Here is a 14176-nt window from a genome sequence, read left to right as displayed (position 1 = left end):
TACGTGTGTGTGTGTGTGTGTGTGTGTGTGTGTGTGTGTGTGTATTGTAAATTGTCCAATGGCATTTTTCTTGCTGAGCAAATGACCTTCAATAATCATTGTATTCTCCCAGGCTCCAAACATTTGTTGGGCCAAAATTGTGACTTCAGGTTGTTGGAAGATTTTATTGCATTATTTTACAAGCTATGATCAAAGGAATGTGGTTTATACTAAGCTCAAATCTTAGAAGTTTTTTTTTTTTTTTAATGTCAGACTTAGCATTTATAGGGCCCCTTTAAATTAATTATCCATTCTGCTAGAAAACTAATCTCTGACGCTTTGGTAAACATGCTTACATTATTCCAAAAATAAACAGCTCTCACAGTTGAAAATTAATGACTGAGTGTTCTGGTTGCCATTAAGCCAGCACCATACGAGGCAAAACACATGGCAGTCACTCTGTATCAAAGTGATGGGTACAGCAGTGGCCAGCCTCTTACAGGTAATTTATTCTTGAAACGGAATAAAATGCTACTGTAATTTTTACTCTGGTTAAAATAAACGTGCTAATAAAACCCTGAGGATGAAATATAATTAATAGTTCTATGAAATGTGCTGCCATGTGTGCTATGAGGGCAGTACAATATTAATTCCTCACGTTTGGTCTGCTCCTAAGATGTTCATCAAGTGGGGTGATAATCTTCATCTGAGACAGGTGAACTCTGCCAGAGTCTTCTCCCTTTTGGCACTCCCAGTAATTATTTTCCGCCTGCTTCAGTATCACAAGTACGTCCCCACGCTGTAAGGTACAATATCACTCTCTGAAGAAATTATTATTTAATAAAACATTATTACTTTTCCACATTTTAATCTTTGGAGCCTAAAGCATTTAATAATGTGTAAAACAGTAACAGAGGCCAACGGTATTTCACATTAGCCAGTAAAGAAAGAGCTCCACCTTACCTTACAAGAAAGTTCTCCGGGGTTTTGAGGGACAATGTCTTCATTGGCAATTCCATGAGGCACAGACAGCTTAAACATAAACCAATAGAAGGATTATTCACAAACAATAACCTCCTCTACGTGGCTGGCCATCTGGGGATTTGGCATGTGTGCCTCCAGTGTAACCTCTCCAGCAGCTAAGCTCGGCACTAGGCTTCCTCCAGCTCCAGATCTAGGTGGTGGGGCTGCCATTTCTCAGAATAGTCAGCGTCCTCGGGGGTGTGGAGTTGAGTCCACAGGACCACAGCGGCTGAATGTGGCCTGAAATTCCCTTTAACAACCACAAGCAGGAAGTTCTATTTACAGGATGAGGTCCACCAAATCCCTGAGGAGCTGGGGGCACCTGACCCCACAGCCTTTAGTTCAGGGGTGGCTGGTCGGGGACTGGCTGCTTCCATCTCATCTTCCCCTACAGTCTCTCCGTTTCACTGCCTGGCCTCAGTCACTTTCTGGTCCACTCAGCCTTGTCTGATCTCAGAACAACTTTGACATCTATACCTCATGCTGGCCAGGGGACTTTGTGCCCTGCCTTGGTAAATTCTGGCTGATGAGTGAAGGTCAGAGGGTCTGTAGGATACAAAAGGCATGCCCATGAGGTGTGCTCACACAAACTCCCTTCCAACCAGGAAAGGGAGGCCACCTGGGCCCTTGGATCACCCAGGAGCGAAGACGCAGAGTGTGAGGGTGTGGTCCCTGAGCCTGGGGTGGGTGTGCTGCTTCACAGCATCTCTGTCAGAGCATTGGGGCGCCCAAGGGAGCCAGGCTACCTGGTTAGCAACTTCATGTGGGGTACCCACAGGAAAAATGAATTATTGTGGAATGAGACAAACTAATATTCTAATACACTTTCATTCTGAATGTATTAATTTCTTTGAGTCATTCAAATGCTTTATTTATATTACAGCTATGCTGAGACTTATAAGCAAAATCTGATTTCCCCTGAATGAGACTCTTAACATGGAACAGCCAAAGCAAGAAGAGACTTTTCATAGAATGGCTTAATTGTTGAGAGGATGGGCTCAGAGCCAATCAATCAGTGTTCAAGTCTTGGCTCTACCACTACTGGCTTTGTGACTCTGGAAAGGCTACTTAAGCTCTCTGAGTCTTATTTTCTTCATCTGTATAATAGAGATAATAATAGTATCTACCTCACAGACTTCGTTGGAGGAATAAATGATAGTGCTTTCAACAATGCCTGGCTCATAAAGACTCAACACATCAACAATTGTTTTTTGTTTTCTCTTTTCTTAGGGCTGCACTTGCAGCATATGGAGGTTCCCAGGCTAGGGGTGTCCAATTGGAGCTACAGCTGCCAGCCTACACCACAGTCACAGCAATGCCAGATCTGAGCCGCATCTGCAAACTACACCACAGTGCACAACAATGTCGGATCCTTAACCCACTAAGCGAGGCCAGGGATCGAACCCTTGTCCTCATGGATACTAGTTGGGTTCTTTACCCACCAAGCTGCAATGGGAACTCCCTAAAATTTTGTCAGTTTAAATTAATATGAATATATATGAATATACCACCCCCTCCTTATTTGATTATACCTCTCCCTTGCGAAGATTAAAAAAAATCCTAAATGGCTTAAAATAAAACCTTCCAACTCAATGATGGAAATGTAGAACAATAAGAAATTATTCATTGCTGTTCTTGTTAAGAGCCACTGTTGTACAATTGTTTTAAAAGTGCAAACACTCCTACTCTCCCTATCATTTTAATTTGTTCTAGATTTTATCAGGTTAACTTGACCAAAGTATAGAGAGTACACCAACTGTTTTCAAGTGTGGGAAATGAAGACAAAGGCTTAAGGTCATATGTTGAGAAAAACGTTCAAAGAGAACCAAATTAGTATCTCAACTATCTCAATTATTGATGAAAACTTCTAACCAGTTAACTATTAAATGCACCATGATAATCAAGTTTACAAAAGTGCAAAATGAGGGAAAAACTATCCATCTTAATAAGAATATTCTTTCTACTTCATTCCAAATTTTACTCTGTGGGCAAGGTAAATATTATGTACTATATAAAGACATTTACTATATCAAGAGATGAATATGATACCTGTCAGAAGTAGTCCTATCAAGAAATCTACCAGGTCAGGTTTTTGTTTTTTGTTTTTGTTTTGTTTTGTTTTTGTCTTTTTTTTGCCTTTTTCTTGAGCTGCTCCTGGGGCATATGGAGGTTCCCAGGCTAGGGGTCTAATCGGAGCTATAGCCACCGGCCTACACCAGAGCCACAGCAAGGCGGGATCTGAGCCGCGTCTGCGACCTACGCCATAGCTCACGGCAACACTGGATCCTTAACCCACTGAGCAAGGCCAGGGATTGAACGTGCAACCTCATGATTCCTAGTCAGATTCGTTAACTACTGCGCCACGATGGGAACTCCATGACCACACACGTTTTTAAAAGCTAAATTTACCATGTATTTCCTGTAGAGAGGGTGTCCTGGTTTGGGGCGAGGAGGCAGCACCGGATCTTGATTTTTAAAGACTTGACTCTTGGTTTTTGAGAGTCCAGATGCCAAGTTACTTGGTTTTTTTGGAAGATCCATGTCAGAAGAAGACCGATTAAAAGGCAGTTTTTTATTTGATGTTCTGGTTGCAGAAAGTTTGGGGGGAGGTGGTCTCTCAGGGGCTCCCTTGGGAGGAGGCTGTCGAGCTGGTACGACTTTTCCATTTACAGGTCTGAAAGTCAATGTGGTAGCTGTGAGCCAGTGTTTGATGATAGGTTCTGTTTTGTCCTTTCTTGCATGCGTGCACACACACACACACACACACACACACACACACACTCAGCTTTCTGCTGAAACATGCAGGGTATGCTATTTTTGAGCAAATGACTGCTGCATTAAACATTATATTAGAAGAAATGCCACGATGTTCCAGATTCCTCTTATCCTGCACTAGAGATTCATTAGTTCAAGACAAACAAGCATTTACTATCATGAGCTCTCTAAGGCCCTATTTGCGCTTAAACACACCGTGACTGTTTCAGGAAACTAAGCACTTTCTACCAAAGTCTGAAATGAAAGCTTATAATAAGCTATCAGGTGTAATGATGGGGTCTTGTACCTGATTAAAGAGGGAACATCGAACTCTTGTAATATTCCTAGTATAGGAATCATTATTAAAGCCCTAATTTAGATTAATAAAAAGAAAGCTAGTTCTGAAAATGGGAGAAGACAACCATTACTTTGAAAACCTTTCCTTAATCTCTATGATAAAAAATAATTTCCAATGCAGCACATGAAGCCTGTCTCCCTTTGGAAATGCCAAAAACCAGGCTGGTTTCTGGTCGCAGGGAGAGAGAAGGAGAGAAGGAAGGGAAGAGATGGGGAGATAGAGAGTGGGAGGGAGAGGGAGTGGGAGAGAGGTGGAAAGAGAAGGGGAGAGAGGGAGAAAGTGGTGGGGGAAAGAGGAAGAGAGAGAGAAGGAGGGGGAGAGGGAGGGAGAGAGGTGGTGGAGAGAGAGGGACAAAGAGGAAGGGAGTGGGAGAGAGAGGGGGTGGAGGGAGGAGGAGGGAGGGAGAGGGAGGGAGAGAGGGAGGGTGGAGAGAGGAAGAGGGAGAGGGAGGGAGAGGAAGAGAGAGGGGAGGGAGGGAGAGGAGGAGAGAGTGGGAGAGAGAGAGAGAAGGAGGGGGAAAGAGGAGGAGTGGGGAGAGACGGGGAGAGAAGGGGGTAGAGAGAGGAAGAGAGAGAGAAGGAGGGGGAGGGGGGAGACGGGGGAGAGGGAAAGAGTGTGCAAGTGTGCATGGGTATCTCAAAAGTGGAGTTGTTTTATGGTCAGAAAGGAGTCTTCTTCATTTGTTTGAGGAAATCATAGAGATCCACGTTCATGCTCTGTTTTTGGACCGTGTTTAAAAAGGAGCAGAGACGCCCACCACCTGCCATCAGAAGCAGACTGTGGGCCTGTGGCCTGGGCGAACCTTTGAGTTTAATGTTTCTCTAAAAGAAGATCTCAGACCAACAACACTCAGTTTCTGTGACAAAAAAGAGAATGTAGTCTCAGAGTCATTAGCTCTTCTCTGGCTGACGTCTTAGATGTTTTCTTTCCCACACTTACTTACCGTGGTGGCAAACTCGGGGGTCCTCGCAGAGAACCTCCTGACTGACCAGCATGGTCAGATGCCTGCAAATATCAGAAAAAGCTTTTTAGTGAAGGTGTGTCGGAAACAAGAGCTTGTCAGGAGGAATTATGGACAACTTTTTGGCTGGATCTCTAAGTGGAAATGTAGCTGAGTTAGAGAAAGGAGATTCAAGAAGTTTTTTAGTCTGAAGCAATATTGACTCATTCCTCATTCCCACCTAGCCTGTCCACATCCTAACACAAGTGAAAAGAGAGGAAGAGACCATGATGTCTGCTGTGGGATCAGGACCCAGCCAATCACACTGCATGGTTATGCATCCAGCAGATTCTGAGGAATTAAGGATGATGTTTAAATCAGGATAGGTTACACAGCAGCAATTTAAGCAGGCGTTACAGGGAATTTAAAAAAATACATGGCATTTATTTATCTCATGACAACACTTAAGACAGGCAGTGCTCCTGAGTTTAAACACATCGTGAGTGAGGTGGTGATTAGTTCATTTTGCTTAGAAAGGCAGATCTCTTACGCTGGAGGGTTTACACACTGTGTGGTGAGCTTTGAACTGGAAGGAAGTGGGAACATAAGGGATGCTTAAAGGATGCCCTGAAAAGAAGGCATGTGAGGAGAAAGAGAGAAGGTCTGAGAAAGCAGAGAGATCATACCACTAACAGCAAAGGGGCTGGATGTGCTGAGTTCCCAGCAAAGAGTAAAAGGGGACAGTGGGAAAACAAAAGAGAGGGAGGGACAGTTGGAATGTTACGCCTGACAGTAGATGACAGAAACTGGAAGCCTGGAGATCAACAGGAAGATTTCTCTATGAGAAGGGATTCAAACCGCTAATTACATAGGTTTTCCAAACAATGTTACAGCCCAAGGATTGGGAAATAAGTATAATATATGGAAAATATTTTCCAATTTTCTACTGAATCAAAAGTTAAAGATTTTAGGGAGTTCCCGTCGTGGCACAGTGGTTAACGGATCCGACTAGGAACCATGAGGTTGCGGGTTCGGTCCCTGCCCTTGCTCAGTGGGTTAACCATCCGGTGTTGCTGTGAGTTGTGGTGTAGGTTGCAGATGCAGCTTGGATCCCGAGTTGCTGTGGCTCTGGCGTAGGCCAGTGGCTACGGCTCCGATTTGACCTCTAGCCTGGGAACCTCCATATACCGCGGGAGCGGCCCAAAGAAATAGCAAAAAGACAAAAAAAAAAAAAAAGTTAAAGATTTTAAAGCCAAGACTTCTGTTTTTTTTTTTTTTTTTTTTTTTTTTTTTTTTTTTGGGGAAAAGTCCTTACTAAATTCTTCTAATTCTGCTTGAGTCTCTTTTTATCACCTTTCCTACCTTCTACACCCTGAACACTGACATCCAGGAAATCATATTTCTACCAGACCACCTGAGGGGGGAAAATGTTAACTCTCTAAAATCATACTGCCCTTTTTTTGGTAAAGGCAATCTCAGGAATCTTTGGGCTAATTCAGGCTGTCTTCCTCTTTCTCCTTTTATAAATGAGTTAAAACTCACTTCTATGGTTTTTAATTCAAACTGAATATTTACGACTTTTTCCTTAAATATCAGATGATTAATTGCTAATAACAGCGATCATCTGAATGTTTCAATGTTTTATAACTCCATTTTAAAAAACAAATTAAGCTTGCCCTTAAAAGTTGGTTTCACTAATGAGTTCAGTTAATGTAGTGAGGCAAGTCACCAGCTCATAAACCCTGCAATATTCCAGACTTTCATCCATATCTTATAAATACACTGCTGCCTACATGCCCCCTGACAAATACTGCTCTGATACTTGAAAAACTCATTTATTTCTTTGGCCTCCTTTAAAATTAAAACAAATAAACACAGAGAAAAACACTGTAGCAGATAGGCAGGAGCTTTTATAGCTTTTCTCAAAATTACAGTTGTTAGATTCCTTAATGATCAAGGGCATAGTTTTAAAAATATAAATGTATAAATGTGATGTGGAAAGTTATAGATTTTGTACTTTCATAAAGACTTATCATGGAGTTCCCTGGTGGCTCAGTGAGTTAAGGATCTAGTGTTGTCACTGCTGTGGTGTGGGTTTGATCCCTGGCCTGGGGACTTCTGCATGTTGTAGGCACAGCAAAAAAAAAAAAAAAAAAAAAAAAAAAGAGTCATATCATATATCCTCTTTTTTTTTTTGCTTTTTAGAGCCACACCCATGGCATATGGAAGTTCCCAGGCTAGGGTCGAATCGGGGCTACAGCTGCCAGCCTATGCCTGAACAGCATCTGCGACTACACCACGGCTCACGGCAACACCAGACCCTTAATCCACTGAGTGAAGCCAGGGATCAAACCCTCAATCACATGATTCCTAGTTGGATTTGTTTCCACTGCACCATGATGGGAACTCCTCATATATAATTTTAATCTGGCACCAAACATTAGCTTAAGTTTTCCCTGGGTGGTTTTGTTTTTATAGAAAATCTTAAATATCTTTTTTTAAATGTATAATTTTTATTTTTTACCAAAGTATAGTTGATTTATAATGTCATGTTAGTTTTAGGTATTTAAATATCTTTTTAATTTCTCAATTTTCTATACTGGGCAGAAATAAATCAGGAGTTCCCTGGTGGTCTAGTGGTTAGGAGACAGCGCTTTCACTGCTCAGGCCCAGGTTCAATCCCTGGTCTGGGAACTGAGATCCAATATCAAGTTGCTTCACACTGCGGCCAAAAAATAGAAAATCAGAAAGAAAGGCAGTGTACTCAAACCCCCAGGACTGTGAGGCATATTCCGAAAGGCACTGCTGCATCTGATGCACTTCAAATACTGGAATGGAGGCTTGCTTCCTGCAGAAGCCATCGTCTCAGTGTTTGCTCAAGCCCAGGCTTGTGTACAGGTTCTGCTGACAGTCTTTGGAAGATTATTGATTTGAGATTTCCTGCTCTTCAATATTCCACGCATGAATGGAGCTTCTCTGTATGTGCTTTTTGTAGTTTCTTTCTAGCTCTGACATCCCTGAACTTTGGTTCTTGATGTGTCTGGAGAAGCATTTCAGTTCCCGGCAAAGTCAGTTTTTCTACTCGTCCTGCCCCTGCAGATGCCATCTTTTTCTTCATCTTCTTTGGAGTGGTTTCTTATATTCTAACTGCAAAACAATCCCTGTTTTTTGCTCTACTTTCAAAAGACAGCTTTTTCTTCCAAGACTACTTTCATGTCTATCGGAATCACTGAGCAGCCTCTGCGGATGTACCTTCTCCTCCTCCAGGAATGGCTACCCCTTCTTATGTCCTGAGTCATCAGCCAGTCCCCTGCACCCCTGGGCCTCCTCCTGCTTCCAGCAGTGCCTCGCCTGCTCCTGTCCTGCACCTCCAGCGCCTTGGGCTTCCTTCCACGCAAGTATCTGCCCCTGTGGAAGGGCCTCAGGGGCTCATGACGGCCTTAGCCTGGAGTCCCTCCTCAGTTCCGAGAAGAAAGTGAGGAGGTTTTGCAACTACAGCCATCTTGTCCCGAGATGGAACGTTCCCCAGCACTTGAGGCAGGACAAACAGGAGAAGGTCTTTGTCCTGGGCCTCATCAGAAGACACAACTGTCAAAGACTATGCCTCTACTCTGGGGTCATCACACTGGTAAGATATTCCCTACACCTGAAGCCTTTATGGTCTCTGGTCTAAAATTCATTAATTTTAACTCTCAAAACCAAAAGAATTTCTTAGGCATGGATTTGACTTTCTGGCCTTAGAAATCTACGTGCATGGCTTCAGCCAAATCATTTAACTTGTGGTCTGTTTCTCATCCCTCTTCCTTCAAACCCAGGGAGTCTATCATGGTATGTATTCGCTACAGGACAGCACAGAGTGCCCATGCCCCTGCATCCCTCCGCCCCCACCCTCTGTAAACAGTGCAAGGCGGAGCTCTCTCACACTATTCATGTGAGGTACACACAGCTAGGAATGTGGTACCTTCTCCAGATGTTTTAGTTTATCCTAACTTCCTATTCTTTTTTTTTATTTTAAACATATTCTTTTTCTAAAAATTTATTTATTTATTTTTCCGCTGTACAGCATGGGGGCCAAGATACACTTACATGTATATGTTTTTTGTCCCACCCTTTGTTCTGTTACAATATAAGTATCTAGACATAATTCTCAATGCTACTCAGCAGGATTTTGTTGTAAATCCATTCCAAGTTGTATTCCATAACCCCAAGCTCCCGATCCCTCCCACTCCCTCCCTCTTCCCCCTGGGTGGCCAGAAGTCTATTCTCGAGGTCCATGATTTTCTTTTCTGTGGAAATGTTCATTTGTGCTGGATATTAGATTCCAGTTATAAGTGATATCATATGGTATTTGTCTTTGTCTTTCTGGCTCATTTCACTCAGTATGAGAGTCTCTAGTTCCATCCATGTTGCTGCAAATGGCATTATGTCAACCTTTTTTATGGCTGAGTAGTATTCCGTTGTGTATATATACACACATCTTCCTAATCCAATCATCTGTCGATGGACATTTGGGTTGTTTCCATGTCTTGGCTATTGTGAATAGTGCTGCAATGAACGTGCGGATGCATGTGTCTCTTTTAAGTAGAGTTTTGTCCGGATAGATGCCCAAGAGTGGGATTGTGGGGTCATATGGAAGTTCTATGTATAGATTTCTAAGGTATCTCCAAACTGTTCTCCATAGTGGCTGTACCAGTTGACATTCCCACCAACAGTGCAGAAGCATTCCCTTTTCTCCACAGCCCCTCCAGCACTTGTTATTTGTGGACTTATTAATGATGGCCATTCTGACTGGAGTGAGGTGGTATCTCATGGTAGTTTTGATTTGCATTTCTCTTATAATCAGCAATGTTGAGCATTTTTTCATGTGTTTGTTGGCCATCTGTATATCTTCTTTGGAGAAATGTCTATTCAGGTCTTTTACACATTTTTCCATTGGGTGATTGGCTTTTTCGCTGTTGAGTTGTATAAGTTGCTTGTATATTCTAGAGATTAAGCCCTTGTCCGTTGCATCATTTGAAACTATTTTCTCCCATTCTGTAAGTTGTCTTTTTGGTTTCCTTTGCTGTGCAAAAGCTTTTCAGTTTGATTAGGTCTCATAGGTTTATTTTTGCTCTTATTTCTGTTGCTTTGGGAGACTGACTTGAGAAAATATTTATGAGGTTGATGTCAGAGAGTGTTTGCCTATGTTCTCTTCTAGGAGTTTGATGGTGTCCTGTCTTATGTTTAAGTCTTGACGCCATTTTGAGTTTATTTTTGTGCATGGTGTGAGGGTGTGTTCTAGTTTCATTGCTTTGCATGCAGCTGTCCAGGTTTCCCAGCAATGCTTGCTAAATAGACTCTTTTTCCCATTTTATGTTCTTGCCTCCCTTGTCAAAGATTAATTGACCATAGGTGTCAAGGTTTATTTCTGGGTTCTCTATTCTGTTCCATTGGTCGGTCTGTCTGTTTTGGTACCAGTACCATGCTGTTTTTATGACTGTGGCTTTGAATATTGTTTGAAGTCTGGGAGAGTTATGCCTCCTGCTTGGTTTTTGTTTCTCAGGATTGCTTTGACAACTCTGGGTCTTTCGTTCCATATAAATGTTTGGATTGTTCATTGTAGTTCTGTGAAAAATGTCATGGGTAATTTGATAGGGATTGCAATGAATCTGCAGATTGCTTTGGGTAGTATGGCCATTTTTACAATATTGATTTTTCCAATCCATGGACATGGAATATCTTTCCATTTCTTTACATCTTCTTTGATTTCTTTGATTAAAGTTTTATAGTTCTCAGCATATAAGTCCTTTAACTCCCTGGTCAGGTGTATTCAGAGGTATTTGATTTTTTGAGGTGCAATTTTAAAAGGTATTGTATGTTTGTATTCCTTTTCTAATATTTCATTGTTGGTATATAGAAATATGACTGACTTCTGAATGTTAATCTTATATCCTGCTACTTTGCTGTATTTATTAGTCAGTTCAAGTAGTTTTTGGGTTGAGTCCTTAGGGTTTCCTATGTATAGTATCATGTCATCTGCATACAGTGACAGTTTTATCTCTTCTCTTCCTATTTGGATGACTTTTATTTCTTTTGTTTGTCTAATTGCTGCAGCTAGGACTTCCAAAACTATGTTGAATAGCAGTGGTGAGAGTGGGCATTCCTGTCTTGTTCCACATTTGAGTGAGAAGGCTCTCAGTTTTTCTCCATTGAGTATTATATTTGCTGTGGGTTTGTCATAAATGGCTTTGATTATGTTTAGGAATATTCCCTCTATATCCACTTTGGTGAGAGTCTTGATCATGAATGGATGTTGGACTTCGTCAAATGCTTTTTCTGTGTCTATTGAGATGATCATATGGTTTTTGACTTTTCTTTTGTTAATGTGGTGTATGATGTTGATTGATTTGCGTATGTTGAACCATCCTTGTGAACCCGGGATGAACCCAACCTGGTCATGGTGTATAATTTTTTTGATATGTTGTTGGATTCGGTTGGCTAAGATTTTGTTGAGAATTTTTGCATCTATATTCATCAATGATATTGGGCGATAGTTCTCTTTTTTGGTGGTCTCCCTGTCTGGTTTTGGAATTAGGGTGATGGTGGCATCATAGAATGTCTTTGGGAGTGTTCCTTCTTCTTCAACCTTTTGAAAAATTTTAAGGAGGATGGGCACCAGATCCTCTTTATATGTTTGGTAGAATTCACTTGTGGAGCCATCTGGTCCTGGACTTTTATTTGTAGGGAGTGTTTTTATGACATCTTTAATTTCATTTCTAGTCTGTTCAGTTGGTCTGTTTCTTCTTGATTCAGTTTTGGCAGGCTGTATGATTCTAGAAAACTGTCCATTTCTTCCAGATTGTCAAATTTGTTGGCATATAGTTGATCATAGTATTCTCTTATGGTATTTTCTATTTCTGCAGAATCCGTTGTGATTTCTCCTTTTACATTTCTAATTTTGTTTATTAGCATTCTTTTTCTCCTCTTCTTAGTGAGTCTAGCCAGGGGTTTGTCAATTTTGCTTACCTTTTCAAAGAACCAGCTCTTGGTTTTATTAATTTTTCTGTATTGTTTTTTGAATCTCTATTTTATTGATTTCCTCTTTGATCTTTATAGTTTCCTTCCTTCTGCTGACTTTAGGTCTTTTTTGTTCTTCTTTTTCAAATTCGTTTAGGTGGAGGGTTAAGTTGTCAATTTGAGATCTTTCTTCTTTTTTGAGGAAGGCCTGCATCGCTATGAATTTCCCTCTGAGTACTGCTTTTGCAGTGTCTCATAGATTTTGAGAGGTTGTGTCTTCATTATCATTTGTCTTCAGGTATTTTTTAATTTCCTTCTTGATTTCCTCATTGACCCACTGGTTTTTTAGTAACATGTTGTTTAGTCTCCATGTAGTAGGTTTGTTCTCATTTTTTTCCTGTGGTTGATTTCTAGTTTCACGCCCTTATGGTCAGAGAAGATACTTGAAATAACTTCTTTGCTTCTAAATTTGTTGAGGTTAGCTTTGTGTCTCAGTATGTGGTCGATTCTTGAGAATGTTCCATGTGCACTTGAGAAGAATGTGTATTCTGCTTTTTTTGGATGTAGTGTCCTGAAGATGTCAATTAAGTCTAACTTTTCTATTGTGTCCTTTAGGATCTCTGTTGCTTTATTGGTTTTCTGTCTAGAGGGTCTGTCCATTGATGTGAGCGGGGTATTAAAGTCTCCTACTATGATTGTATTCCCATCAATTTCTCCCTTTATGTCTGTTAATATTTGTTGTATGTATCTGGGTGCTCCTGTATTTGGGGCATGTATGTTGACAATAGTAATATCCTCTTCTTGGATGGATCCCTTAATCATTAAATAGTGTCCTTCTTTATGTCTTTTGTTTTATTATTTTTTATTTTTTTTATTTTTTATTTTTTTTGTCTTTTTGGCATTTCTTGGGCTGCTCCTACGGCATATGGAGGTTCCCGGGCTAGGGGTCGAATCAGAGCTGTAGCCGCCAGCCTACGCCAGAGCCATAGCAACACAGGATCCGAGCCGCGTCTGCGACCTACACCACAGCTCACGGCAATGCTGGAACCTTGACACACTGAGCAAGGGCAGGGATCGAACCCGCAACCTCATAGTTCCTAGTTGGATTTGTTAACCACTGCGCCACGATGGGAACTCCGTCTTGTTTTAAAGTCAATTTTGTCTGATATGAGTGTTGCAACTCCTGCTTTCCTGTCATGTCTATTGGCATGAAATATTTTTTCCCACCCCTTCACTTTCAATCTGTATGTGTCCTTTGTCCTAAGGTGGGTTTCTTGTAGGCAGCAGATTGAAGGTTTTTGCTTTTTTATCCACTCAGCCACTCTGTATCTTCTGATTGGAGCATTCAGTCCATTGACATTTAAGGTGATAATTGATAGATGATTATTTATTGCCATTTTAAACCTCCTGTTCCAGTTGATTCTATGATTCTCCATTCTCCCTTTCTTTTTTTGGTTGGATGGTCTCCAATTATTTTCTGCTTGAGTGTTTTTCTTTTCATTTTTTGTAAATGCAATGTTTGGTTTTGATTTGTGGTTGCCCTGTTTTTAAAGAATGCTAACCCCTTCCTATAATTATGTGTTTTAGCCTGATGGTTCTGTAGGTTCAAACACTTCATTACTATACTAAAATTAAGAAGAGAAACAGACAAAAAATAAATAAAGAAAGAAAGAAAGAAAAGAAAAAAATTTAAAAAGAAGAGAATTTATTTCCTCACATCCCTTGCCCACATTTTATGATTTTGATGACTCTTTTTTTTCTTTTTAATTTTATTTTGTTTTAAACATGTTCATGATTAAATCTGGCTTACCTGAGTGACTGCTCCCTGATTGTGGCTTCCTCATTCCTTTCTTTTTGGTTTAGAGAAGGCCTTTCAATATTTCTTTTAGCCTGGTTTTGTATTGCTGTATTCTTTTAGCTTTTGTTTGTTGGAAAAAAATTTTATTTCCCCTTCAATTTTAAATGATATTCTTGCTGGATAGAGTATTCTAGGTTGCATATTTTTTCCTTTTAGCACTTTAAATATCTCTTGCCATTCCCTCCTGGCCTGTAGAGTTTCTGAAGAGAAATCAGCTGATAACCTTATGGGGGTTCCCTTATAGGTAACATTTTGCCTTTCTCTTGCT

At 40.9% G+C, this 14176-nt stretch overlaps 1 protein-coding gene across 15 annotated transcripts in view; it reads right to left on the bottom strand.

Moving 5' to 3' along the window:
- Positions 1-14176, bottom strand: part of SH3D19 (SH3 domain containing 19) — a 187020-nt gene that overhangs the window by 18998 nt on the left and 153846 nt on the right. For 11 of the 15 annotated variants that reach the window (XM_021100634.1, XM_021100629.1, XM_013978831.2 and 8 more), the window contains 4 exons: positions 5058-5119; positions 3412-3676; positions 943-1011; positions 638-778 (listed from right to left, as the gene is read on the bottom strand). In XM_021100634.1, the coding sequence (XP_020956293.1) occupies positions 638-778; positions 943-1011; positions 3412-3676; positions 5058-5119 (537 nt within the window). The remainder of the gene's footprint in view (positions 1-637; positions 779-942; positions 1012-3411; positions 3677-5057; positions 5120-14176) is intronic. The other 4 variants (XM_021100631.1, XM_005666819.3, XM_021100625.1 and 1 more) reach the window with 1 other exon arrangement.

Source organism: Sus scrofa, chromosome 8, assembly GCF_000003025.6.
Source record: "Sus scrofa isolate TJ Tabasco breed Duroc chromosome 8, Sscrofa11.1, whole genome shotgun sequence".
NCBI classification, from domain to species: Eukaryota; Metazoa; Chordata; class Mammalia; order Artiodactyla; family Suidae; genus Sus; species Sus scrofa.
Note: the sequence above shows the minus strand (reverse complement) of the source record. Positions and strands in the feature narration are given on the sequence as shown.